Source organism: Dryobates pubescens, chromosome 33, assembly GCF_014839835.1.
Source record: "Dryobates pubescens isolate bDryPub1 chromosome 33, bDryPub1.pri, whole genome shotgun sequence".
NCBI classification, from domain to species: Eukaryota; Metazoa; Chordata; class Aves; order Piciformes; family Picidae; genus Dryobates; species Dryobates pubescens.
The window spans coordinates 532261-559888 of NC_071644.1; the positions used below are offsets into that span (position 1 = coordinate 532261).

The 27628-nt window shown below is 64.7% G+C and overlaps 1 protein-coding gene across 2 annotated transcripts in view; it reads left to right on the forward strand.

Moving 5' to 3' along the window:
• Nucleotides 1-27628, forward strand: part of EPHB2 (EPH receptor B2) — a 169790-nt gene that overhangs the window by 98597 nt on the left and 43565 nt on the right. For both annotated transcript variants that reach the window (XM_054175737.1, XM_054175739.1), the window contains exon 5: nt 1154-1489. In XM_054175737.1, the coding sequence (XP_054031712.1) occupies nt 1154-1489 (336 nt within the window). The remainder of the gene's footprint in view (nt 1-1153; nt 1490-27628) is intronic.

A 27628-nucleotide genomic window follows, 5' to 3' on the forward strand; every position in this document is an offset into this window, starting at 1 on the left:
CCAGGGGTGGGATGTCCACAGCCTCCCTGGGCCACCTGCTCCAGGGTCTCAACACTCTCAGAGTAAAGAACTTTCTCCTAATGCCTGAGGAGGCTCAGAGCACCTTGTCCAGACCTTTCTCACCCAGGGCCACCCTGTCCTCACACCATGGCGTGGGCAAGGAGGACAGAGGCCTGGGCTGGTTTGTGCTGCTCTGGGCAGGAGGATGGCTTCCCTCTGGGGCTGTCCCGGGGTCAGAAGCTCTCTGTGTTGGCACACAGGAGGTTAGAGCAAAGGCCAGGAACCAGAACTGCTGCAAGCAGTGACTGGGGAGTTGTGCCAGGGGTGATGAAATGAGCCTGGGATGAGAGGACAGGAATTGTGCCTCTGGCTGTGAACAGTGAAAACCTCCCTGTGAGGCTGCTGGAGCCTGCAGCAGGCTGCCCACAGAGGCTGTGGAGCCTCCTGCTCTGGAGACTGTCAAACCCCTCCTGGATGTGCTCTGTGTGCCCTGTCCTGGGTGACCCTGCTCTGGCAGGGGTTGGACTGGATGATCTCTGGAGGTCCCTTCCAAGCCCTGCTGTTCTGTGATGCTGTGATTCTGTGTTCAGCTTGTTCCACACGTCCTGACCCCAGCAGAAGCCCCTAGCTCAGTGCTGCAGTCACAGAATGGTCTGGCTTGGAAGGGACCTCCAAAGGTCACAGAACCACAGGGTCAGCCAGGTTGGAAGAGACCTCCAAGGTCCCCAAGTCCAACCAATCACCCAAGCCCAACTGATCAACCAGGCCCTGGCACCAAGTGCCTCATCCAGGCTCTGCTTAAACACCTCCAGGGATGCCACCCCTACCCCCTGCCTGGGCAGCACATCCCAGAGGGAATCTCTGTCTGGGAAGAACTTCCTGCTAAGCTAAACCTCCCCTGGCACAGCTTGAGACTGTGTCCTCCTGTTCTGCTGCTGGGTGCCTGGGAGAAGAGCCCAACCCCCACCTGGCTCCAACCTCCCTTCAGGGAGTTGTGGAGAGCAAGAAGGTCTCCCCTGAGCCTCCTCTTCTGCAGGCTAAGCAACCCCAGCTCCCTCAGCCTCTCCTCCCAGGGCTGTGCTGCAGACCCCTCCCCAGCCTCGCTGCCCTTCTCTGGACCCTCTCAGGAGCCTCCTGTCTGTGCTCTCCGCAGCCATCCCCTCGGCCCCCCAGGCGGTCATCTCCAGCGTCAACGAGACCTCGCTGGTGCTGGAGTGGAGCCCTCCGCGGGACGCGGGCGGCAGGGAGGACCTGGTGTACAACATCATCTGCAAGAGCTGCGGCTCGGGCCGGGGGGCCTGCACCCGCTGCGGGGACAACGTGCAGTTCGCCCCCCGGCAGCTGGGGCTGGCCGAGCCCCGCGTCTACATCAGCGACCTGCTGGCGCACACGCAGTACACCTTCGAGATCCAGGCGGTCAACGGCGTCACCGACCAGAGCCCCTTCTCCCCGCACTTCGCCTCCGTCAACATCACCACCAACCAGGCCGGTGAGCGGCGCGGCGCCGGGGCAGGGCCGGGGCGAGGGGGAGGGTCGCGACAGGATGGGCAGGGCTGAGCTGGGCAGGGCTGTGCTGGGCAGGGCTGGGCAGGGCTGCGCTGGGCAGGGCTGTGCTGGGGAGGGCCGAGCTGGGCAGGGCCGCGCTGGGGAGGGCTGGGCAGGGCTGTGCTGGGCAGGGCTGAGCTGGGGAGGGCTGCGCTGGGCAGGGCTGGGCAGGGCTGCGCTGGGGAGGGCTGGGCAGGGCTGGGAAGGGCTCAGCTGGGGAGGGCCGTGCTGGGCAGGGCCGAGCTGGGCAGGGCTGAGCTGGGCAGGGCTGAGCTGGGCAGGGCTGTGCTGGGCAGGGCTGAGCTGGGGAGGGCTGTGCTGGGCAGGGCCGAGCTGGGCAGGGCCGTGCTGGGCAGGGCCGAGCTGGGCAGGGCTGAGCTGGGCAGGGCCGTGCTGGGCAGGGCCGAGCTGGGCAGGGCCGCGCTGAGCAGGGCTGAGCTGGGCAGGGCTGTGCTGGGCAGGGCTGAGCTGGGGAGGGCTGCGCTGGGCAGGGCTGAGCTGGGCAGGGCTGAGCTGGGCAGGGCTCAGCTGGGCAGGGCTGAGCTGGGCAGGGCTGTGCTGGGCAGGGCTGAGCTGGGGAGGGCTGCGCTGGGCAGGGCTGAGCTGGGCAGGGCTGAGCTGGGCAGGGCTGAGATGGGCAGGGCTGTGCTGGGCAGGGCTGAGCTGGGGAGGGCTGCGCTGGGCAGGGCTGAGCTGGGCAGGGCTGAGCTGGGCAAGGCTGAGCTGGGCAGGGCTGAGCTGGGCAGGGCTCGGCTGGGCAGGGCCGAGCTGGGCAGGGCTGAGCTGGGCAGGGCTCGGCTGGGGAGGGCTGAGCTGGGCTCTGCCTCCCCTCCGCGCTCAGCACCGAGGTGAGAAGAGAGGTGTGATGGGAATGGTGGATGCTGGTGTGGTGAACAGCAGCAGCAGCAACAAGGATAACTGATTGGTTATTTATTAGCTGGGCTGCACCTCCCCGAGCCACTCGAGACAGAGTGGAGAGGTTGTTCCTCTGTGATAATGCACATGTAGGTATTGCAACAGCAGCGCAACAGGGATGGGAATGGCAGTTAATAAATAATAAAGATAATAGTAATAGCAATAACAACAAAACAACAGCAATAATAATAGTAATAGTAATAATAATAATAATAGATTGGTTACTTATTAGCAGGGCTGCAGCTCCCCACGTCACTTGAGACAAGGATTGGAAAGGTTGTTCCTCTGTAATATCTATTACAGGAGCAGGGAGCTCATCCTGCCCTGTGCTCAGCACTGCTCAGGCCACACCTTGAGTCCTGTGTCCAGCTCTGGGCTCCTCAGGTCAGGAAAGAGGTTGAGCTGCTGGAAGGTGTCCAGAGAAGGGCAACAAAGCTGGGGAGGGGTCTGGAGCACAGCCCTGGGAGGAGAGGCTGAGGGAGCTGGGGTTGCTTAGCCTGCAGAAGAGGAGGCTCAGGGGAGACCTCATTGCTCTCTACAGCTCCCTGCGGGGAGGTTGTAGCCAGGTGGGGGTTGGGCTCTTCTCCCAGGCACCCAAGAGGACACAGTCTCAAGCTGTGCCAGGGGAGGTTTAGGCTGGAGGTGAGGAGAAAGTTCTTCCCAGCAAGAGAGATTGGCCCTGGGGATGTGCTGCCCAGGGAGGTGGTGGAGTCCCCATCCCTGGAGGTGTTCAGGAGGAGACTTGATGGGGGGCTTGGTGCCATGGGTTAGTTGATTGGGTGGTGTTGGATGATAGGTTGGACTTGGTGATATTGAAGGTCTCTTCCAACCTGGCTTATTCTATTCTATTCTATTCTATTCTATTCTATTCTATTCTATTCTATTCTATTCTATTCCATTCCATTCCATTCCATTCCATTCCATTCCATTCCATATAAATATTCACTGTTCCTGTACCTAGCACATAAATATTATGTCAGTGTTTTTATCCTGCATACCAATACAGCACACATTGATGTCTCTATTCAAGTTACCACTCTGCCCTTATCTCCTGTTACCACTTTTATGAGTTATTATATTTATATCAATGCAATCTGTAAGCTTTTAATTGATACCAAGGCAACAGATGAGGAGAAGCCCAGGAATGAATGATAGTATCTTGGTTGTTCATCACTTTGGTTCCCCCTCCCACACAGCTTCATGCAAGGATCAGCAAGGTTGGGGCCTCTAACATGATAGATATTTAAATGCATCTATTACCTCCCCCCCCCCCTCTGCCCCACTCCCCCCATAGCTGAGCCCAAAGTGCCACAGCTAGAAGCTGGCTTTGCCCAGGCTGCCAGCAGGCTGCTCAAGGCCAGAACACAGCAAACAGGAGGCAGGGAGAGGGCAGAGGGGAGAGGCACAGCTCTTGCTGCTCCCTCCTGCCAGCAGATGCAGGCATCCAGGCAATGAAACAAGGAAAGCTTTACACTTTCTGCTCCACCCTGCACCTCTCTGGTCCTCCTGAGGACTTCTCTCGTTGGCATTCAACAAGTCCCAGTGCCAGGGGCTGCACTTCGGCTGCAGACAGATGAAGTCCTCCTCCTGACGCAGGTGTGCTGTGCCCATGGGCCAGGCCTGCTCCAGCTTGAAGCATGAAGGCTCCTCCCCACATAGGGACCTGGGGGTGCTGGTTGACAGCAGCTGAACAGGAGCCAGCAGTGTGCCCAGGGGGCCAAGAAGGCCAAGGGCATCCTGGCCTGCATCAGGAACAGTGTGGCCAGCAGGAGCAGGGAGCTCATCCTGCCCTGTGCTCAGCACTGCTCAGGCCACACCTGGAGTCCTGTGTCCAGTTCTGGGCTCCTCAGGTCAGGAAAGAGGTTGAGCTGCTGGAAGGTGTCCAGAGAAGGGCAACAGAGCTGGGGAGGGGTCTGGGGCACAGCCCTGGGAGGAGAGGCTGAGGGAGCTGGGGTTGCTTAGCCTGCAGAAGAGGAGGCTCAGGGGAGACCTTCTTGCTCTCTGCAACTCCCTGCAGGGAGGTTGGAGCCAGGTGGGGGTTGGGCTCTTCTCCCAGGCACCCAGCAGCAGAACAAGAGGACACAGTCTCAGGCTGTGCCAGGGGAGGTTTAGACTGGAGGTTAGGAGGAAGTTCTACACAGAGAGAGAGATTGGCCATGGGGATGTGCTGCCCAGGGAGGTGGTGGAGTCCCCATCCCTGGAGGTGTTCAGGAGGAGACTTGCTGGGGTGCTTGGTGCCATGGGTTAGTTGTTTAGGTGGTGTTGGATTGGTTGAGGGGTTGGACACAATGATCTTGAAGGTCTCTTCCAACCTGCTTCTATTCTATTCTATTCTATTCTATTCTATTCTATTCTATTCTATTCTATTCTATTCTATTCTATTCTATTCTATCTGGGGTCTCCAGCTCAGTGCTGACCTGGGGGGTTGCTTTGCTCCCCCCTGCAGGGGAAGGGATGGGTGAGGGTGGCTGGGAGTGCTCCTAGGAGCCTGCCCAGCAGCCCCCAGGCAGCAGCTGTGCTGGTGGCAGGGTGCCCCACACTGCTGCTGGGCAGGGGCTGCTCTCCCCCAGCCCACCTGGAAGCCAGCTGGAGCTGGAGCAGGCTTGGGCTGGGGCTTTGCTTCAAGCAGGCCAAGGTGGGGGAGGTGGGAGCAAGGCAGCTTCTGTGGTCCCTCAGCCCTGCAGCAGCTGCCTGGGGAGTGTGAGTGTGCCCCAGGCTGCCCTGGACACTGCCTGACCCTCCAGATGGAGTGTGGCAGCCATGGGCAGCTGCTGTGGGCTGGGGCAGCCATGGTGCAGCACTTGGGGCATGCAGGGAGCCAGAGGCAGCCTGCAGGAAGGGCTTTGCCACACAGGGAGGGGCAGAGTGACCTCTGGCCTTCAGGCAGCTCAGGAGCTGTGGGCTCCCAGCGTGCTCCATGCAGGACCAGCAGCCCTGCAGGCAGAGCCAACAGCACTGAGCTGTGGTTTGGTGGTGAGCAGGGACACAGCCCTGGGGAGAGAGGAGCTGGGCTGGGACAGGGACCTGAGGCAGGCTCCTGTGCAGAGGTGGCTGATGGAGACAGTACAGTGTCCAGTGCTGTGCAGTGCAGTGCTGGCTGAACAGGAGCCAGCAGTGTGCTCAGGGGGGCGAGAAGGCCAAAGGCATCCTGGCTGGCATCAGGAGTAGTGTGGCCAGCAGGAGCAGGGATGTGGGGGTCCCCATCTGCTGGTGAGGCCACACCTTGGATGCTGTGCTCAGCTGGGAGCCCCTCACTGCATGGAGGCCAGTGAGGGGCTGGAGCCTCCTGTGAGGGGCAGCTGAGGGAGCTGGGGGTGGTCAGCACGGAGCAGGCCTGTGAGGGGCAGCTGAGGGAGCTGGGGGTGGTCAGCATGGAGCAGGCCTGTGAGGGGCAGCTTAGGGAGCTGGGGGTGGTCAGCATGGAGCAGAGGAGGCTGAGGGAGCTGGGGGTGGTCAGCATGGAGCAGGCCTGTGAGGGGCAGCTGAGGGAGCTGGGGGTGGTCAGCATGGAGCAGAGGAGGCTGAGGGAGACCTCATTGCCCTCTGCAGCTCCCTGAGAGGAGGCTGCAGCCAGGTGGGGGTTGGGCTCTTCTGGTATGCAGCAAGTGACAGGCAAGAGGAAACAGCCTCAAGCTGTGCCAGGGGAGGTTCAGGTTGGACATGAGGAGCAATTTCTTCCCAGCAAGGGCTGCCAGGCACTGTGCCAGGCTGCCCAGGGAGGTGGTGCAGTCCCCAGCCCTGGAGGTGTTTCAGAGCCTCCTGGCTGTGGTGCTGAGGGCTGTGGTGCTGAGGGCCGTGGTGCTGAGGGCTGTGGTGCTGAGGGCTGTGGTGCAGTGGCAGTGGCTCAGCAGCAGTGGCAGTGAGCTGTGGGTGAGCAGTTGGGCTTGAGGAGCTCCAAGGCCTCTCCCAGCCTCAGCAGCTCTGTGGTTCTAATGCTGCCTGGGGCTGGGAAGGGCTCTGCACAGCCCTGGCATGGTGCTGAGCTGTGCCAGGCTGGGGTTTGGCAGCTGCAGGCTGTGCTTGTCCCCTTAGCCTGCTGCCCCCTCGGCAGCCCCGGGGCTGCAGGTGAAGCCTTTTGGCTCCCCTGGATCCCCCTGGCCTCCCCTGCCTGCCAGCCCTGGGCTCAGCCTGCCTGGGCACAGCCTGCCTGGGCACAGCCTGTCTAGGCTCAGCCTGCCTGGGCTCAGCCTGCCTGGGCACAGCCTGCCTGGGCTCAGCCTGCCTGGGCACAGCCTGCCTGGGCTCAGCCTGTCTGGGCTCAGCCTGCCTGGGCACAGCCTGCCTGGGCTCAGCCTGCCTGGGCACAGCCTGCCTGGGCTCAGCCTGCCTGGGCACAGCCTGCCTGGGCTCAGCCTGTCTGGGCTCAGCCTGCCTGGGCACAGCCTGCCTGGGCTCAGCCTGCCTGGGCACAGCCTGTCTGGGCTCAGCCAGCCTGGGCTCAGCCTGTCTGGGCTCAGCCTGCCTGGGCACAGCCTGTCTGGGCTCAGCCAGCCTGGGCTCAGCCTGTCTGGGCTCAGCCTGCCTGGGCACAGCCTGCCTGGGCTCAGCCTGTCTGGGCTCAGCCTGCCTGGGCACAGCCTGCCTGGGCTCAGCCTGCCTGGGCACAGCCTGTCTAGGCTCAGCCTGCCTGGGCTCAGCCTGCCTGGGCACAGCCTGCCTGGGCTCAGCCTGCCTGGGCACAGCCTGTCTGGGCTCAGCCTGTCTAGGCTCAGCCTGCCTGGGCTCAGCCTGCCTGGGCACAGCCTGTCTGGGCTCAGCCTGCCTGGGCTCAGCCTGCCTGGGCACAGCCTGCCTGGGCTCAGCCTGTCTGGGCTCAGCCTGCCTGGGCTCAGCCTGCCTGGGCTCAGCCTGCCTGGGCACAGCCTGCCTAGGCTCAGCCTGCCTGGGCTCAGCCTGCCTGGGCTCAGCCTGCCTGGGCTCCCTCCCCAGCTGCCTCTTCAGGAGTGCTAAGGGCTCTCTGCCTGCTCACTAATCCCTCTGTAGCTGAGGCTCTGGACCCTGCCTGCAGGCTGGCTGTGGATGTCAGCAGCTGCTGAGGGAGCTGCAGACGGCAGCAGAGCTGGGACAGGAGGCTGGAGCTGCTGTGGGGAGAGGCAGGTGGGGGTGAGCCTGGGGGCAGCCATCACAGCCTCCTTCTGCCTTTGCCAGCACCGGGCTGGGGCTGGGGTTGTGCCCCTGCTGCAGCTGGGCTGAGGCCTCCCTGCCAAGCCCCTGCTCCAGGCCTCTGAGCAGCTCCCAGCCCCGAGGAAAGCAAAGCAGAACCACTGGGGGTCAGCCTGGGAGCTCTGCCAGGGGACCACCCCTGCCTGCTGCTGCTGGGGCTGGGCAGAGCTGCCAGAGCTGCAGCTGCAGCCTGCAGAAGTGCCTCAGTGCTGCTGTTTGGCTGGGCAGAGCTGCCAGAGCTGCAGCTGCAGCCTGCAGAAGTGCCTCAGTGCTGCTGTTGGGGCTGGGCAGAGCTGCCAGAGCTGCAGCTGCAGCCTGCAGAAGTGCCTCAGTGCTGCTGTTGGGGCTGGGCAGAGCTGCCAGAGCTGCAGCTGCAGAAGTGCCTCAGTGCTGCTGTTTGGCTGGGCAGAGCTGCCAGAGCTGCAGCTGCAGCCTGCAGAAGTGCCTCAGTGCTGCTGTTGGGGCTGGGCAGAGCTGCAGCTGCAGCTGCAGAAGTGCCTCAGTGCTGCTGCTGGGGCTGGGCAGAGCTGCCAGAGCTGCAGCTGCAGAAGTGCCTCAGTGCTGCTGTTTGGCTGGGCAGAGCTGCCAGAGCTGCAGCTGCAGCCTGCAGAAGTGCCTCAGTGCTGCTGCTGGGGCTGGGCAGAGCTGCCAGAGCTGCAGCTGCAGCTGCAGAAGTGCCTCAGTGCTGCTGCTGGGGCTGGGCAGAGCTGCAGCTGCAGCTGCAGAAGTGCCTCAGTGCTGCTGCTGGGGCTGGGCAGAGCTGCCAGAGCTGCAGCTGCAGCCTGCAGAAGTGCCTCAGTGCTGCTGCTGGGGCTGGGCAGAGCTGCAGCTGCAGCTGCAGAAGTGCCTCAGTGCTGCTGCTGGGGCTGGGCAGAGCTGCCAGAGCTGCAGCTGCAGCCTGCAGAAGTGCCTCAGTGCTGCTGCTGGGGCTGGGCAGAGCTGCCAGAGCTGCAGCTGCAGCTGCAGAAGTGCCTCAGTGCTGCTGTTGGGGCTGGGCAGAGCTGCCAGAGCTGCAGCTGCAGCTGCAGAAGTGCCTCAGTGCTGCTGCTGGGGCTGGGCAGAGCTGCCAGAGCTGCAGCTGCAGCCTGCAGAAGTGCCTCAGTGCTGCTGTTGGGGCTGGGCAGAGCTGCCAGAGCTGCAGCTGCAGCCTGCAGAAGTGCCTCAGTGCTGCTGTTGGGGCTGGGCAGAGCTGCAGCTGCAGCTGCAGAAGTGCCTCAGTGCTGCTGCTGGGGCTGGGCAGAGCTGCCAGAGCTGCAGCTGCAGCCTGCAGAAGTGCCTCAGTGCTGCTGCTGGGGCTGGGCAGAGCTGCAGCTGCAGCTGCAGAAGTGCCTCAGTGCTGCTGCTGGGGCTGGGCAGAGCTGCCAGAGCTGCAGCTGCAGCCTGCAGAAGTGCCTCAGTGCTGCTGCTGGGGCTGGGCAGAGCTGCCAGAGCTGCAGCTGCAGCTGCAGAAGTGCCTCAGTGCTGCTGTTGGGGCTGGGCAGAGCTGCCAGAGCTGCAGCTGCAGCTGCAGAAGTGCCTCAGTGCTGCTGCTGGGGCTGGGCAGAGCTGCCAGAGCTGCAGCTGCAGCCTGCAGAAGTGCCTCAGTGCTGCTGTTGGGGCTGGGCAGAGCTGCCAGAGCTGCAGCTGCAGCCTGCAGAAGTGCCTCAGTGCTGCTGCTGGGGCTGGGCAGAGCTGCAGCTGCAGCTGCAGAAGTGCCTCAGTGCTGCTGCTGGGGCTGGGCAGAGCTGCCAGAGCTGCAGCTGCAGAAGTGCTTCAGTGCTGCTGCTGGGGCTGGGCAGAGCTGCCAGAGCTGCAGCTGCAGCTGCAGAAGTGCCTCAGTGCTGCTGCTGGGGCTGGGCAGAGCTGCCAGAGCTGCAGCTGCAGCCTGCAGAAGTGCCTCAGTGCTGCTGCTGGGGCTGGGCAGAGCTGCCAGAGCTGCAGCTGCAGCCTGCAGAAGTGCCTCAGTGCTGCTGTTGGGGCTGGGCAGAGCTGCCAGAGCTGCAGCTGCAGCCTGCAGAAGTGCCTCAGTGCTGCTGTTGGGGCTGGGCAGAGCTGCAGCTGCAGCTGCAGAAGTGCCTCAGTGCTGCTGCTGGGGCTGGGCAGAGCTGCCAGAGCTGCAGCTGCAGCCTGCAGAAGTGCCTCAGTGCTGCTGCTGGGGCTGGGCAGAGCTGCAGCTGCAGCTGCAGAAGTGCCTCAGTGCTGCTGCTGGGGCTGGGCAGAGCTGCCAGAGCTGCAGCTGCAGCCTGCAGAAGTGCCTCAGTGCTGCTGCTGGGGCTGGGCAGAGCTGCCAGAGCTGCAGCTGCAGCTGCAGAAGTGCCTCAGTGCTGCTGTTGGGGCTGGGCAGAGCTGCCAGAGCTGCAGCTGCAGCTGCAGAAGTGCCTCAGTGCTGCTGCTGGGGCTGGGCAGAGCTGCCAGAGCTGCAGCTGCAGCCTGCAGAAGTGCCTCAGTGCTGCTGTTGGGGCTGGGCAGAGCTGCCAGAGCTGCAGCTGCAGCCTGCAGAAGTGCCTCAGTGCTGCTGTTGGGGCTGGGCAGAGCTGCAGCTGCAGCTGCAGAAGTGCCTCAGTGCTGCTGCTGGGGCTGGGCAGAGCTGCCAGAGCTGCAGCTGCAGAAGTGCCTCAGTGCTGCAGGGAAAGGCTGCAGAGTCAGGCAGGGACTGGAGTGCCCTGGGCTGTGTGTGACCATCCCAGGGGGATGGATGACCACTGCCAGGAGGGAAGCTTGAGCTGGGGGGAGGTGGCACAGCAGTCACCTGCTGGCTGCCCCAGAGCTGCTGCCCCCTTCCCAGCCAGGGCTGCCTTAGGCCTTTGCCTCGGCTGAGCTCACCCTGCAGCTCATCCTGGCCATGGGAATAGAGCCACAGAGCTGCCAGGGCTGGAAGGGAGCTCAAGGCTCAGCCAGCTCCAACCCCCTGCCATGGCCAGGGACACCTCACCCCACAGCAGGTTGCTCACAGCCACCTCCAGCCTGGCTGCAAACACCTCCAGGCAGGAGGCTTCCACCACCTCCCTGGGCAGCCTGTGCCAGGCTCTCACCACCCTCCTGGGCAACAACTTCTTCCTCACAGCCAATCTCAATCTCCCCACTTCTAGTTCTGCTCCATCCCCCCCAGTCCTATCCCTCCCTGGCACCCTCCAAAGTCCCTCCCCAGCTTTCCTGGAGCCCCCTGCAGCTCCACACTGAGGTCTCCTGGAGCCTTCTCCTCCCCAGCCTGCCCAGCCCCAGCTCTGGCAGCCTGGCCCCAGGGCAGGGCAGCCTCTGCTGCAGGCACAGGCAGTGAGCAGCTCCCCCGGAGGGAGCAGGGAGAGCTCCCAGGAGCCCTCTGGATCAGCCAGCTGGGAGGTGGCCTCCAGAGCCTGGATCCTGCCCCAGCTCTTTGTTGAGGGTGCTGGATTGCTCCTGCCCTGCCCAGCTCTCATGCCCAGCTCTCATGCCCAGCTCTCATGCCCAGCTCTCATGCCCAGCTCTCATGCCCAGCTGCTCTGCCCAGCTCTCATGCCCAGCTGCCCTGCCCAGCTGCCATGCCAGCTGCCCTGCCCAGCTCTCATGCCCAGCTCTCATGCCCAGCTGCTCTGCCCAGCTCTCATGCCCAGCTGCCATGCCCAGCTCTCATGCCCAGCTGCCATGCCCAGCTGCCATGCCCAGCTCTCATGCCCAGCTCTCATGCCCAGCTGCCATGCCAAGCTCTCATGCCCAGCTCTCATGCCCAGCTGCCATGCCAGCTGCCGTGCCCAGCAGGGCTGTGCTGCCCCAGAGCCATTGTCCTTCAGCTGCTGCTGTCCCCCAGCCCCCTGGGCAGCCACTGCCTCCCTGCTGCCCCCTGCCTGGGTGCCTTCAGCTGCTGCTGTCCCCCAGCCCCCTGGGCAGCCGCTGCCTCCCTGCTGCCCCCTGCCTGGGTGCCTTCAGCTGCTGCTTCCCTCAGGGCATCTCCCCTGCTGCAGCCAGGCCTGGGGTTGGCTTTCCAGGCCCCAGCACAACCTTCTGCTCACCTCCCTGGCTCAGCCCTCAGGCCATGGCCCCTGCTCTGCACAGGAACTGTCACTCCCAGCACTGCCCTGTGCAGCCTTGGTGAGGGACTTGAGCTGTCCCCCCCCAGACCTCCAATGCCTTCAGCACAGAATTGTTTGGGTTGGAAAAGACCTTTCAGCTCCTTGAGTGCAAGAGGAGGTTGTGGGGGGACCTGAGAGCTGCCTTCCAGCACCTGAAAGGAAGCCCAGGAGGGCTGCAGAGGACCTTTGCATGAGGGGGTCTGAGCCTGGCCCAGGGGCAATGGTTTGGAGCTGAGGCAGAGCAGGGTCAGAGTGGAGCTGAGGAAGTTCTGCAGTGTGAGGCTGCTGAGCCTCTGGCACAGGCTGCCCAGGGAGGCTGTGGCTGCCTCCTGCCTGGGGGTGTTCAGGGCCAGGCTGGATGAGGCCCTGAGCAGCTGAGTCTGGTTGAGAGGGGTCCCTGGGCATGGCAGGGGGGTTGCAGTGGATGAGCTCTGAGGTCTCTTCCAACCTGAGCCATCCTCTGGCTCTGTCATTGTCTAACTCTAGCAACTCACAGAAGTAGAGAATTACCCAGGTTGGAAAAGACCTCAGAGATCATTGAGTCCAACCTCTGACCCAGCACCATCTGAGCAACCCAGCCCTGCACCCAGGGCCTCAGCCAGGCTCATCCCAAACACCTCCAGGGATGGGGACTCCACCACCTCCCTGGGCAGCACATCCCCAGGGCCAATCTCTCTTGCTGGGAAGAATTTCTTCCTCACCTCCAGCCTGAACCTCCCCTGGCACAGCTTGAGACTGTGTCCTCTTGTTCTGGTGCTGGGTGCCTGGGAGAAGAGCCCAACCCCCACCTGGCTGCAACCTCCCTGCAGGGAGTTGCAGAGAGCAAGAAGGTCTCCCCTGAGCCTCCTCTTCTGCAGGCTAAGCAACCCCAGCTCCCTCAGCCTCTCCTCCCAGGGCTGTGCTCCCAGGGCTCAGCTCTGTTGCCCCTCTCTGGACACCTCCCAGCAGCTCAACCTCTTTCTGAGGAAGGTCTTCAGCCAGCTCAGCTTTACCCCTCCCAGCCAACTCTGCATGCTGCACTCTGCCTTCCCAGGAGCTGTCTTCTGCCCCTTCTGAGGGAGCTTTGTTTGCTCTCTGCTCTGCCCTGGCCTCCAGCTCCATGCTGTGCAGCTCCCAGCTCCCCTGGCACAGCCAGAAGCTGAGTGCCATCTCCCCAGAGCTCAGCAGCTTCCCAGGGAGGGAGATCCAGGACTTGCCACCTGCCACAGCCAGCCCTGTCTTCAGGAGCTGTGGTGTGGCCAAAGGAAACCTCCCCCAGAGAGCAGCTTGCCCCCAAGCCTCTGCTCAGCCGTGCCAGGACAAGAGAGCTGTGCCAGGAGGGTGCTTGAGAGCTGTGCCAGCATCCTGAGAGGGAAGCCAGGGGTCAAGGAGCTGAGGGACAATGACACTTGAGGAGCTGAGAGCCATGCCAGGCATCAGCCTGCTTGCTGGTGGCAGCACTCAGCCCCTGCTGGCTGACTTGTGGCCATTCTTGGGGGGGCTGAGGGGGGCTGGGGACTCCTGGAGCTGGGAGGATTGGCAGGGTCCCTGAGTGCCCTGGGAATGCTGCCAAGGCAAAGGGCTCCTGGGGCAGAGATCACTGCAGCAGCACATGGGGAGGGCACCTCGTGGTCACAGGCTGTGGCTTCTGTGCCCTGGGAGGGGAGGGAAAAGCCTTGGAGGATCAGGAGACAAACTGAAGCCTTCCCAGTGTGGGAAGAGAGCTTCAGGAGCGGTGGGAATGGGTCCCTGCTGTGTCAGTGGGATGAGAAGGGAGGAGGAGCTGTGGTGTCAGAGGCTCTTGGCTGCACACAGAGCCAAGAGCAGCCCTGGGCAGGTAACAGAGGGTGAGGAGCAGCAGGCAGAGGGCACCCAGACACTGCCCTGAGCAGCCCAGCAGCAGAGCTCTGATCCCTTCCCCTCCCAGCTGCCCTGTGCTGGTCCTTGCCTCCTCACCCTGGGAGCTGTTTGCCAGCAGCAGGCCCTTTGGCTGGGCAGATGTGCAGCTCACAGCTGTGCCCCACGCTGCTCCCAGCCACCCTGAGGCTCCAGGTGGCTGTCACAGCCCAGGCACCTGCTGTGCTTTCTGCACAGGGCTGACCTGGCAGAGCCCAGGGGTCCTTGTGGGTGCCAGAGGCTCTGCCCTGCCCTCAGTGCCCTGTGACTGGCTCCAGGCTGCTCCTCTCTAGGCTTTCTTGCCCTTCACTCCAAGGACACTGAGGGCTGGAGCAGGTCCTGAAGAGGGCAACAGAGCTGGGGAAGGGTCTGGAGAGCAGGGCTGGGGAGGAGCAGCTGGGGGAGCTGGGGGGGTTGAGCCTACAGCAGAGGAGGCTGAGGGAGACCTCATTGCTCTCTGCAGCTGCCTGAGAGGAGGCTGGAGCCAGGTGGGGGTTGGGCTCTGCTCCCAAGGAACAAGGGGCAGAAGGAGAGGAAATGGCCTCAAGTTGCACCAGGGGAGGCTTAGGTTGGAGATGAGGACAGGGCTGGTCAGGGGCTGGCAGAGGCTGCCCAGGGAGGTGGTGGAGGGGGGCACAGGGAGGCACAGGGAGGTTGGTGACAGTGGAGGGAGGACACCAGACACTGGACTTGGAGCCCTGTCCCACAGGGCAGAGCCTGGGACAGGGCAAGCAGAAGTCTGCTGAGCTGCTGCAGGACTGGGGCAGTCCTGGAAGGTTTCTGCTCTTGGGGACTTCCCTGGAAGTGTCTCTGTGACAACCAGTCCTGCTTCAAACCCTCCTGAAGCCTTGACAGGCTCATGGCTGCTGCTCTTACCCAGCACCAGCAGCCAGACCTTGCCATGTACACACAGGGACTCCTGGAACCAGCTTAGCTCAGTGTGGTGGCTTGAAAATCCCCCCCTGGTGCCCCCCAGCATTCAGCTGCCAGCTGGGAGCAGAGGAAGCTGCATCCAGCAGCAGAGCTCCAACCTGCAGTGCAGTGCAGTGCATCTGAGCTGCAGTATTTGCAGGGGTTTGCAATCAATGGACAGCACAAGAACCTCCCTGGCCAAGGAGCAGGGGAAGCTGCCAGCTGCTCCCTCCCTGCCTCCCCCTGCACCAAAGGGGCAAGAGAGAGGAGCAGAGAAGTTAGACTCAGCCAAAGCAATGCAGCCAAGGTCAGGCAGGAGCAAGTTAGGATCTGTGCAGAGCACAGAAGTGAGGAGAGAGAAATTGTTTGGGGAACCAAATCTTCTGGTAGCTCTCTCTCCACTGGGGTTGTGCAGGATGAGCTTTGGCTTCCTTCTCCCCCCCAGCAGTGATTTATTTCCCTTGCACTGCTTTCTGGTCAGGATCTGTGACCAAAGGTGAGAGGCACAGCCCAAACCCACCACACTCTGCAGACCTCCCTCCCTCTTCTCTTTCCTTCATCTTCAGCTGCCCCCTTCACACTGCCTGCTCCCTGCTGGCAGCCTGGGCAGGAGGCTGCTGCACTGCTGGGACTGGGCAGGAGCTGGTGGGCCTGGAGGCCCTGGGCTGGAGGAGGGCTGAGGGAGCTGGGGGGGTTGAGGCTGGAGGAGAGGAGGCTGAGGGAGACCTCCTTGCTCTCTGCAGCTCCCTGCAGGGAGGTTGGGGTGAGGAGGGGGCAGCCTCTGCTCCTTGGTGCCCAGGGCCAGGAGCAGAGGCAATGGTTCCAAGCTGCCCCAGGGGAGGCTCAGGCTGGCATCAGGAAAGGTTTCTGCCCTGGCAGGGATCTCAGCCCTGGAATGGTCTGCCCAGGGCAGTGCTGCAGTGCCCAGCCCTGGGGGGGTTCCAGCAGCTGTGGGCCTGGGGCTTAGGGCCATGGCTTGGTGCTGAGCCTGCAGGGCTGGGTGCAGGGCTGGGCTGGGGGAGCCTGGAGGCCTCTTCCAAGCAGCTCTGCTCTGAGTCTGTGATCCTGTGACTGAGGCCAAGGTGGAGCAGCCCAGGGGCAGGGCCCAGCTCTGCTGGCTGGAGCAGAAGCAGCTCTGCCCTGCAGAGCCTCCCTGCTCAGAGCTGAGTGCAGCAGGGGTCTGCTGGCCAGGCCTGGGTGTGCTGAGTGTGTGCCAGGGGGTGGCTGAGCTCTGAGCTCTGCAGCTCTCTTCTGTGAGTCTGTGAAATGCTCTTTCCAATCAAACAAATCCTGCTAGTATCAAAGTCTCCCCACAAACAGGGGGAGCCCAGCCCAGTGGAGCCTGCCAGGAGGGAGCAGTGCTTGGCAGGTCCATGTCAGACTCCCTGTGCCCAAGGGGTGCCCAGCAGGCAGCATTCCCTCCAGCAGGGTTTCTCTGCTCTTGTTTTGCATGCTGGAAGTGTCCCCAGCGCTGTGCCCCTGGGAGCAGGTTGGGCTGCAGGTCATTGGCATGTCCTGGGCAAGCACAATTTGCTTGAGAATCACAGGAACAGAGAGTGCTCTGGGCTGGGAGGGAGCTCCAAAGGTCACCCAGTGCAAGCCCTGCACATCCTCCCCTGCAGCAGGCTGCCCACAGCCCTCTCCAGCCTCCCCTGCAATAGCTCCAGGGATGGAGCCCAACCACCTCCCTGGGCAACCTGCTGCAGGGTTCCAGCAGCCTCCTGGGGCAGAACTTGTTCCTCACAGCCAATCTCAATCTGCTCTGCTCTGCTTTGAAGCCATTGGCCCTGGGGCTGGCCCTGCAGGCCTTTGCCAGCAGTCCCTCTGCAGCCTTCTTGCAGCCCCTTCAGGTGCTGGAAGGTTGCTCTGAGGTCTCCCTGGAGCCTTCTCTTCTCCAGGCTGAACACCCCCAGCTCCCTCAGCCTGGGCCCACAGCAGAGCTGCTTCAGCCCCTGAGCATCTTTGTGGCCTCCTCTGGAGCCTCTCCACCAGCTCCAGGTCCTTCCTGTGCTGGGGCTGCAGAGCTGGCCCCAGGCCTGCAGGTGAGGTCTGAGAGCAGAGCAGAGGGGCAGGATCCTCTCTCTCCAGCTCTGGCCACACTGCTCTGGATGTAGCCCAGGCTGCCCTTGGCCTCCTGTGCTGCATCTCACACTCTTGTAGCAGAGCTGCTCCACCTCTCCCCAGAGCCTTCCCTTCCCCATTTGAGGGGCAATGTGGGGGGAGGGAGGGTTGGCTCCTGCCAGCTTCCCAGCTGCCTGTTGCTGTTGGCAGTGCCTGGGCTGCCCCCGAGGCTCCTGCAGCAGAGCTGAGCACAGAGCCTGCCCTGCTCACAGCCTGCATGGCAGCAGCTGAAGGGAGGCTGCAGACTCCAGTAAACAAAGAGCATAAAGACAGCCAGAAGCCTTCCTCTGCCCTGGCCAAGTCCCTGGCCCTGTGGCACTGGGAGCTGCTCTGCAGGCTGTAATTCACACCAGAGCTCCTTGATCCCTGTGGGGCTGCAGCCAGCAGCAGCTTTGGGCTGCACTGCTCTGGCTCTGAGGTTTCCCAGGGTTTGTGGTTGCAGACTGAAGGGGCTGGAGGCTGGGAAGGTCTCCAGGCACTCGACACACACAAGCAGGAGTGTGTGGGGAGCAGCCTGGTGGTGCCACCGTGCCAGGAAGCCTGGAAACAAAGCCCTGCCAGGCTGTGCAGCTCTGGAAACCCACTGAAATCCAGCAAGGGCAAGGGGAGAGTCCTGCACTGGGAAAGAGCAACCCCAAGGACCAGGGCAGGCTGGGGACTGAGCTGCTGGAGAGCAGTGCAGAGGAGAGGGTCCTGGGGGTCCTGGTGCACAGCAGGATGCCCCTGAGCCAACAATGTGCCTTGGGGGCCAGGAAGGCCAAGGGCAGCCTGGGCTGGATCAGAAGGGCTGTGCTGAGTAGGTCCAGAGGTTCTCCTCCCCCTCTGCTCTGCCCTGCTGAGGCCACAGCTGGAATCTTGTGTCCAGTTCTGGGCCCTCAGCTCAGGAAGGACCTCAGGGAACTGCTTGGGAGAGTCCAGCACAGAGCCACAGAGCTGCTGCAGGCTGTGGAACATCTCCTGTGAGGCTGAGAGCTGGGGCTGGGAGCTGGGAGCAGAGCAGCCTGAGGGCTGCCCTCAGTGCTGGGGATAAAGATGTGCAGGGCTGCAGCCAGGCTCTGCCCAGGGATGGCCAAGGGCAGCACAAGGGGCACTGGGGGCAGCTGGAGCAGAGGAGGAGCCACAGCAACAGGAGGGAAAACTTTGTCCCTGTGAGGGTGACAGAGCCTGGAGCAGGCTGCCCAGAGAGGCTGTGGAGTCTCCTGCTCTGGAGAGCTTCCAACCCCTCCTGGATGTGTTCTGTGCCCTGCCCTGGGTGCTCTGCCCTGGCAGGGGCTGGGTGAGCTCTGGAGCTCCCTTCCAGCCCCTGACATTCTGTGAGGCTGTGATCCCAGAGCTGAGGCTGCTGCTGCCTTCAGGGCTGGCTGTTGAAGGGCCCTGCTGCTGGCACCCCTGTGACCTTGTGCTGCTCTCCTCAGCCTCTGCTGGAGGTGGCTCCTGAAGGTGCCAGCACAGGGGAGGACATGGAGGAGCCAGGGGGTGGGCAGACATTTGAGCAGCCCAGGGAGCAGTGAACCCTTTCAGCAGGGCAGACTCCCCCAGGGGAGTGCTGGAGGTCTGCAGCCCAACCTCCCCTGCAGAGCAGGGCCACCAGGCTCAGGCTGAGGGCAGGTCAGGAGGAGCTTCCCTTCCTCAGCCAGCTTTCCCTTTCTGTGGTGCTCCCAGTGCTGCTGCTGGAGCAGGGCATCCCAAACCCAGGTCCATTCCAGAGCAGGGCCTGTGGTGCTGCCGTGGCAGCAGGGAGCTGGGGCTGGAGAAGCTTTGAACCAAAGCCATCAGGTTTCGGTCAGGCACTTGGCTGCAGCTGGCCTCTCAGCACTGAGGTCAGGGCTGGGGCCTGCTCTGGGGACCACTGCATGGTGCCAGTCACCTGCTGGGCTCTGGGCTGCCTGGGGGCATGGAGGGAAGGCTGATTTGGGTGAGACACTGGCAGGAGACAGCCAGGTCTGAGGGGCAGTGCAGGGAGTTTCCTGGCCTCCTGCTCTGCCCACGGGTGAGAGGCAGTCACCCAAGCCCCTGTGCCTGCCTCCCCTGCCTGCAGCCTGGCACAGAGGCTCTGGGTGCTGCTGACCTCTCAGGCCCTGGGGTGTGAGCCCTGCTGGAGCCTGGGGGCCAGCCCAGCTGTCTCCAGGCCCTGTGGGCTCGAGGTTAGGGAGGCTCTTGCTCCGTGTCTGATCACAGCACCATCCTGCACAGCATCACCCCCTGGGCCCACTGCAGCCTTCTGCTGTTCTTGGGCAGGGCTTGAGGGGCAGAAGGAGCTCTGGGCCCTCCTGGGAGCCCTGTGCTGAGGAATGCCCTCCCCTGCTCCCCCCGGGGGTCCTGCTCCCCACGACTCCCATCGCTGGAGCTGCATGGGTCAGCAGTGGTGCTGAGGCCCTGGGTAAGGGGAAGGGAGCTTGTGCACACCCCCAGGCTCTCCAAGTCTCTCCTGGCCAGGTGTATGAGGCAGGGGCAAAAGTTCAGCCATCCTCTCCCAGATGCCTCCGACTGGAGAAGAGGAGGCTGGGGGGAGACCTGCTGGCTCTCGACAGCTCCCTGGCAGAAGGTTGGAGCCAAGTGGGTGCCAGGCTGCTCTCCCAGCTAACAAGGGACAGGAGAAGAGGCAATGGCCTCAAGTTGTGCCAGGGAAGGGAACATTCCTTCACCAGCAGGGCCGTGGGGCCCTGGCACGGCTGCCCAGGGCAGTGCCGGGGTCCCCATCCCCGGACGGGGAGCTGGGGGCCGTGGTCTGTGCTGTGTGCAGGCAGAGGTTGGGTCATGGTCAGACTCTTCAGGTCTTTTCCAGCCGATTCTGAGATTCTCTGCCCCAGCAGCAGCTCTCTGCCCCACATCTGCCCCTGCCCTGCCCCGTGGCCCCCGGGCTCTCCGCTGCCTTCCCTGCCCCTCGGTGTGCCGCGGGGTCAGGCTGCTAACCCCGGCCCGGGGCAGGGCTGCTCCCGCACGGGGGACTGAGAATGCCGCAGTGCCCTGCTGGCCCTCCCCGGCCGGTAACCGGAGACTGCAGGGTCCAGGATGCGGCAGGAGAGCTCGGGGGGGCTGCCGGAGCTCTCGGGGGGGCTGCCGGAGCGCTCGGGGGGGGCTGCCGGAGCTCTCGGGGGGGCTGCCGGAGCGCTCGGGGGGGGCTGCCGGAGCACTCGGGGTGGGGGGGGGGCTGCCGGAGCACTCGGGGGGGCTGCCGGAGCACTCGGGGGGGGCTGCCGGAGCGCTCGGGGGGGGCTGCCGGAGCGCTCGGGGGGGCTGCCGGAGCGCTCGGGGGGCGCTGCCGGAGAGCTCGGGGGGGGCTGCCGGAGCTCTCGGGGGGGGCTGCCGGAGAGCTCGGGGGGGGCTGCCGGAGCACTCGGGGGGGCTGCCGGAGCACTCGGGGGGGCTGCCGGAGAGCTCGGGGGGGGCTGCCGGAGCTCTCGGGGGGGGGCTGCCGGAGCGCTCGGGGGGGGCTGCCGGAGCTCTCGGGGGGGGCTGCCGGAGAGCTCGGGGGGGCTGCCGGAGCGCTCGGGGGGGGCTGCCGGAGAGCTCGGGGGGGCTGCCGGAGAGCTCGGGGGGGGCTGCCGGAGAGCTCGGGGGGGCTGCCGGAGCGCTCGGGGGGGCTGCCGGAGAGCTCGGGGGGGCTGCCGGAGCACTCGGGGGGCGCTGCCGGAGCGCTCGGGGGGGGCTGCCGGAGCGCTCGGGGGGGGCTGCCGGAGAGCTCGGGGGGGGCTGCCGGAGCGCTCGGGGGGGCTGCCGGAGCACTCGGGGGGGGCTGCCGGAGAGCTCGGGGGGCGCTGCCGGAGCTCTCGGGGGGGGCTGCCGGAGAGCTCGGGGGGGGCTGCCGGAGCTCTCGGGGGGCGCTGCCGGAGCTCTCGGGGGGGGCTGCCGGAGCGCTCGGGGGGGGCTGCCGGAGCTCTCGGGGGGGGCTGCCGGAGCGCTCGGGGGGGCTGCCGGAGCACTCGGGGGGGCTGCCGGAGAGCTCGGGGGGGCTGCCGGAGCTCTCGGGGGGGGCTGCCGGAGCTCTCGGGGGGGCTGCCGGAGAGCTCGGGGGGGCTGCCGGAGCTCTCGGGGGGGGCTGCCGGAGCTCTCGGGGGGGCTGCCGGAGCGCTCGGGGGGGGCTGCCGGAGCACTCGGGGGGGGCTGCCGGAGCTCTCGGGGGGGCTGCCGGAGCGCTCGGGGGGGGCTGCCGGAGCACTCGGGGGGGCTGCCGGAGAGCTCGGGGGGGCTGCCGGAGCTCTCGGGGGGGGCTGCCGGAGCTCTCGGGGGGGCTGCCGGAGCGCTCGGGGGGGGCTGCCGGAGCACTCGGGGGGGGCTGCCGGAGCTCTCGGGGGGGCTGCCGGAGCGCTCGGGGGGGGCTGCCGGAGAGCTCGGGGGGCGCTGCCGGAGCTCTCGGGGGGGCTGCCGGAGCGCTCGGGGGGGCTGCCGGAGCTCTCGGGGGGGGCTGCCGGAGCGCTCGGGGGGGGCTGCCGGAGCGCTCGGGGGGGCTGCCGGAGAGCTCGGGGGGGCTGCCGGAGCTCTCGGGGGGGGCTGCCGGAGCTCTCGGGGGGGCTGCCGGAGCGCTCGGGGGGGGCTGCCGGAGCACTCGGGGGGGCTGCCGGAGCACTCGGGGGGGGCTGCCGGAGCTCTCGGGGGGGGCTGCCGGAGCTCTCGGGGGGGCTGCCGGAGCGCTCGGGGGGCTGCCGGAGCACTCGGGGGGGGCTGCCGGAGCTCTCGGGGGGGCTGCCGGAGCACTCGGGGGCGCTGCCGGAGAGCTCGGGGGGGGCTGCCGGAGAGCTCGGGGGGGGCTGCCGGAGCTCTCGGGGGGGGCTGCCGGAGCACTCGGGGGGGGCTGCCGGAGCTCTCGGGGGGGCTGCCGGAGCGCTCGGGGGGGCTGCCGGAGCACTCGGGGGGGGCTGCCGGAGCACTCGGGGGGGGGCTGCCGGAGCGCTCGGGGGGGGCTGCCGGAGCACTCGGGGGGGGCTGCCGGAGCACTCGGGGGGGGCTGCCGGAGCGCTCGGGGGGGCTGCCGGAGCGCTCGGGGGGGGCTGCCGGAGAGCTCGGGGGGGCTGCCGGAGCACTCGGGGGCGCTGCCGGAGCGCTCGGGGGGGCTGCCGGAGCGCTCGGGGGGCGCTGCCGGAGAGCTCGGGGGGGGCTGCCGGAGCTCTCGGGGGGGGGCTGCCGGAGCACTCGGGGGCGCTGCCGGAGAGCTCGGGGGGGCTGCCGGAGCTCTCGGGGGGGGCTGCCGGAGCACTCGGGGGGGGCTGCCGGAGCACTCGGGGTGGGGGGGGGGCTGCCGGAGCGCTCGGGGGGGCTGCCGGAGCACTCGGGGGGGGCTGCCGGAGCTCTCGGGGGGGCTGCCGGAGCTCTCGGGGGGGCTGCCGGAGCGCTCCCAGCTGTTCGCCGCCGGCCCCCGGCGCGGTTGAAAGCGCTGCCGCGGCCGGGCTGGCTCTGCCCTCCCTGCCGAGCGCTCCGCAGAGCAGACGTTGACTCCGTCTGACAGGCCTGGGGCTAGGGGCATCACGGTGATCAGAGACACCGGCTGGCTGCCCGGAACCCGAGCCCGCCGGCTCAGCCGGCAGAGGAGCGCAGGGGCTTTGAGGAGCCTCAGCAGCGCTGCCCCAGGCAGCGGCGCGGCCAGGGCTGAGCCCGGCAGGGCTGGCAGGGGCAGGGGGCAGGGGGGAGAGGGGGGCAGGTTGCGACTGGTGGTGTTTCAAATGGGTGGAAAGAGCCCCAAAAGGGAAGCTGTGGAAGGGTCCTGGCGTCCCCCAGCAGCTGGGCTGGAGCCTGGAGCCACAAGGTGCTGCCAGACCCCCCCAGCAAAGAGCCAGGCAGGAGCCTGGAGCCACAGAGCCACCTGGCTGGGAAAGATCATCAAGCCCGGCCCAACATCTCCCTGTGCACAGCTGCTGGACCCTGAGCTCCTCATCCAGACAGCTCTTAAGCACCTCCAGGGCTGGGGGCTCCATCACCTGCCTGCTGCCCCTTGGCTGAGGACATTTTCCCCAGTGTCCAGCCTACACCTGCTGCAACTTGAGGCCATCTCCTCTCCTGTCAGTTGTGAGCTGGGAGAAGAGGCTGCCCCCACCTGGCTCCAGCCTCCTTTCAGGGAGTCACAGAGACCAGTGAGGTCTCCCCTCAGCCTCTTCTTCTCCTGGCTAAACAGCTCCAGGTCCTGGGCTGCTCCTGCCCTGGCCACAGCCGGAGTCCTGGGTCCAGTGCTGGGCTCCCCAGTTCCAGAGGGACAGGGAACTGCTGGAGAGAGTCCAAGAGAGGCTCTGAGGATGCTGCAGGGACTGGAACCTGTGTGAGGAGGAGAGGCTGAGAGCCCTGGGGCTGCTTGGGCTGCAGAGAGCCTGAGAGGAGATCTGAGCAGTGGTTACAACCAGCTGAGGGGTGGGGGGCAAGCAGCAGGGGCCAGGCTCTGCTCAGTGGTGCCCTGGCACAGGCCAAGGGGCAGTGGGCACAGACTGGGGCCCAGGAGGCTCCAGCTCAGCATGAGGAGAAACTTCCTTAGCACAGTGAAGGCTGCTGGGGGCCTGGAGCAGGCTGCCCAGGGAGGCTGTGGAGCCTCCTGCCCTGGAGCCTTCCCAGCCCCCCCTGGATGTGTTGTGGGAGCCCTGCCCTGGCTGGCCCTGCTCTGGCAGGGGGCTTGGACCCAATGATGTCCCTTCCAACCCCTCCCATTCTGTGACTCTGTGGTTCCTCAAGGTGATGCTGCCTGGGGAGTCCAAGCCCCTGGGCTGCTCTCTGGAGCTGCTCTGGCTGGGGCAGTGTCAGGTCCAGTTTGAGTCCCCTTCCAGCAGCAGGACAGCTTCCTCCCCTGCACAGGGTGACCGTCCAGGGCTTCACAGCAGCACAGAGCCTCTCTCTAGAGGCTCTAAAGTGACCCTGAAGTGCTTGTGGATGTTACCTGGTGTGCAGCTGGAGGTGGGCTGGTGTCACAGCCTGGTGTCACTGCCTGGTGTCACAGCCTGGTGTCACAGCCTGGTGTCACTGCCTGGTGTCACAGCCTGGTGTCACAGCCTGGTGTCACTGCCTGGTGTCACTGCCTGGTGTCACTGCCAGCCACACCTACTGGGAAGGGCTTGCAGTGGCCCCTGGCAGCTGTGGTGAACCAGGAGGCAGGAGTCAGGGCAGAACATTGGCCTCAGCCCTCAAAGCCTGCAGGAGCAGGATGGTTGTAGCCCTGGGGGTCCCTTGGGGTGGGATGAACCAGCACACAGGAGGGCCCAGGCAGTGTCAGAGGGGGCAGGATATGGAATCATGGATTCATAGAGTTGTTTGGGTTGGAAAAGCCCTCTCAGAGCATCCAGTCCAACAGCAACCCCACCCCACCATGGCCACCAAACCCTGGCCCCAGGGGCCATGGCCACAGGCTTCTGGAACACCTCCAGGCATGGGGACTCCACCACCTCCCTGGGCAGCCTCTGCCAGCCCCTGCCCTTATGCTGCTCAGTGTCTGTGAGGAGGGGGCTTGGCTGCTCCCTGCTCAGGGGGTCCTGACACACTCTCCTGTCTTTATTTTTGCTCTCTGTTCTGAGAAGGTGGAGATGGGAGAGGGGGGAGGTGACCTCTGCCTCCTGCCCTCCCTGGGGTTCCACTGGGTGCTGGCCTGGGTTTGCTTTGCTTCTCCTGCAGTCTGGAGAAGCCACAGGGCTCCACTGAGAGAAATGAAAGGAATCTGAGGCCATCCCAGGTGAAGAGGATGTAGAAAGGTTCCTTTCCTTGGGGGTCAAGGGCCTCAGTCATGAGAGGCTCCCATCCCCTGTGCAAGTGGGGCTCTGTCCCACATACAGCTGGAGACCCCAGCAGGACACCTCTGCCTCTGCCCACACCTTTGTGGGGCTGACATCTCCAAGGGGTAGGGGCTCTGGGACACCCCAAGTCTCATCTCCATGTGTCACAGGGCAGGCTCCTGCTCCAGCATCCCCTTTCCAGGGAGGGAGAGCCAGGAGCCAGCAGCTGGGGCAGTGGCTTTGGCCCTGGGCAGTTTGTGCCACCAACTGAAAGACCATTTCCAGCCTGGCAGTGGTGCCCTAAGCTCAGCTCCTTTTATCACAAGGGACCAAAGAGGAGCCACAGCTCCTGGCACAGGGTGACTGCTCCCACAGGGCCAGGGTTAAATGCTGCTGGCCCAGGCTTTGGTGTTAGCAGCCCTGCTGCACTCTGGCTGGCCCTGGAGGGGCCTGGCACAAAGCAGGCTGGAGGAACAAAGCCCTTCTGTGCTTTAGTTGGTTTATTGATCTGCTCCTTTCTGCCCTTTGTGGAAGCTGTGCTCTGCAGCACTCAGCAGCTCAGCACAGGGACCTCATGTGCAGCTTGCTCAGGAGCTGCAGGTCAGGCAGGCAGCTTGGGCACTGTGAGCAAAGCTTTCGGTGCCTGTGCTCGGCAGCAGTGGCTCTGGCAGCTCTCCCCTGGCTGGAAAGCTCTTCCTGCCCTCTAGAGCTCAGGCTGGTCACAGAGTGCTCCTTGTGCTGAGGGTATCCCCAGGGAGCACCAGCCCAGACTGGATGCTTTGTGTTCACTTGCTCTGCTTTCATCTCCTTCCCTTGTGGCTGCTGGGGACCAACCTCAGTGCTCAGCAGAATGAGGCAGGGCAGGCAGCAGCAGGCAGGTGGAGGATGGCAGTGCAGAGGCATGAGCTGGGGTTGTACAAAGTCTTCCACATGGCCCTGGGGGCAGAGCAGGGGACGGCAGCCAGGACCAGGACTGGGGGGAAGTGGCTGCCACCCCCCAGGCTGTGCTGGCATCCAGGCAGAGCTGGGCAGGCTGAGAGCTGGCTGCAGGCAAACCTCAGGAAGGTCAATAAGGACCAGTGCAGGGTCCTGCAGCTGGGCAGGAACAACCCCAGGCACCAGGACAGGTCAGAGGCTGCCCTGCTGCAGAGCAGCTCCATGGAGAGAGACCTTGGAGTGCTGCTGGGCAGCAAGTTCTGCCTGGGACAGCAATGTGCCCTGGGGGCCAAGAGAGCCAAGGGGGTCCTGGGGGGCAGCAAGAAGAGTCCAGCAGGGCTGGGGAGGTTCTGCTGCCCCTCTGCTCTGCCCTGCTGAGACCACAGCTCCAATCCTGTGTCCAGTGCTGGGCTCCCCAGGTCCAGAGAGACAGAGAGCTGCTGGGGAGAGGCCAAGGGAGAGGCAGGAGGATGATTTGGGGACTTGAGCATCTCCCCTGTGGAGAGAGACTGAGAGCCCTGGGGCTGTTTGGTCTGGAGAGGAGAAGGCTGAGAGGGATCTGATCAGTGTCTGTCATTGTACATCAGATCTAGAGGCTTGGCAGGGGGTTGGAAGCAGCTGATCCTTAAGGTCCCTTCTAACCCTAACAATTCTCTGGTTCTATGGATGTCTGAGGGCTGGGGGTCAAGGGGAGGGGGCCAAGCTCTTCTGGGTGGTGTGCAGTAACAAGGAGCAATGAACACAAACTGGAACAGAGCAGTTTTCACCTCAGCATGAGGAGAAACTTCTTTGGTCTGAGGCTGCTGGAGCCTGGAGCAGGCTGCCCAGGGAGGCTGGGGAGTCTGCTCTGGAGCCTTTCAACCCCCTCCTGGGTGCATTCCTGTGCAGCCTGCCCTGGGTGCAGCTGCTCTGGCAGGGGCTTGGCCTGGCTGAGCCCTGGAGGTCCCTTCCAAGCTCTCCTGTTCAGTGATTCTGTGGCTTCCCAGGCTTGGAAGAGCCAGGATGCCCTGAGCCTTCCCTGGCTGTGCAGCTGCCCTGCTCTCCCCAGGGCATGAGAGCTGCCAGCCAGCAGCTGCCTGAGTGTCTGTGTCACCCTCCAGGTGAGGCTTGGCCCTCTGACCAGGCTTCAGAATGTTGCTCTGAGGCCTGGCTGGCTCCAGGAGCCTGGACAGGAGCCTCAGACACCCAGCCCAGCCCAGCCATGACTCAGAGGGCTGGGAACCTCCTGCACAAGCTGCTGCCTCCCCTGTGGGGAAGGGCACAGAATCATAATGGTTGAAATGACTCTGAGATCAGGAGTCCACCCAGCCCCCAGCCCCACCAGGGCCCCCAGCCCCTGCCCCCAGCTGCATGGCCACAGCCTGCTGCAGCACCCCCAGGATGGGGACTCCACCACCTCCCTGGGCAGCCTCTGCCAGCCCCACTGCTGCAGCAAAGAAACCATTGCCCCTCTCCAACCTGAGCCTCCCCTGGGGCAGCTTCAGGCCACTGCCCCTCACCCTATCCCTTGGCAGCAGGGGGATGTGTGACAGGGACCAAGCCCTGTGGCACTGCAGAGTCCTCTGCTCTCTTGGCACAAGCACAGGCCAAAGCCCACGAGTCCATGGGGCTGGATGGGATCCACCCCAGGGTGCTGAGAGCTGGCAGATGAGCTGCCAAGTGCTCTCCATCATTGTCCTCCAGTCCTGGCTCCCTGGAGAGGCCCCAGAGGACTGAAACTGGCCAAGGTGGTCCCCAGCCACAAGCAGGGTTGGATGGAGGAACCTGGAAGCTCCAGGCCTGGCAGCCTGACCTCAGTGCCAGGGAAAGTGATGGAGCAGATTATCCTGGGGGCAATAACTGCACCTGCAGGATGGCCAAGGGCTCAGGCCCAGCCAGCAGGGATTCAGGCAGGGCAGGTCCTGCCTGACCAACCTGAGCTCCTTCCATGCCCAGGGGACTGCCTGGTGGCTGTGGGGCAGGCTGGGGATGGAGTCTGCCTGGGCTGCAGCAAGGCCTTTGCCACCATCCCCCACAGCCAACTCCTGGCCAAGCTGTCAGCCCCTGGCTGGGACAGCAGCTCTGTGAGCTGGGTTAGGAACTGGCTGGAGGCTGAGCCCAGAGAGTGGTGGTGAATGGTGCCACAGCCAGCTGGCAGCCAGGCACCAGTGCTGTGCCCCAGGGATCAGTGCTGGGCCCCAGCTTAATCAATATCTTCATTGATGATCTGGATGAGGGCACTGAGACAGTCATCAGCAAATTTGCAGCTGACACCAAGCTGGGGGCAGGAGTTGAGCTGCTGGAGGGTAGAGAGGCTCTGCAGAGGGACCTTGCCAGGCTGGGCAGATGGGCAGAGGCCAAGGGCAGGAGATTGAACACATCCAAGTGCCAGGGGCTGCACTTTGGCCACAACAACCCCAGGCAGAGCTACAGGCTGGGGGCAGAGTGGCTGAGAGCAGCCAGGCAGAGAGGGACCTG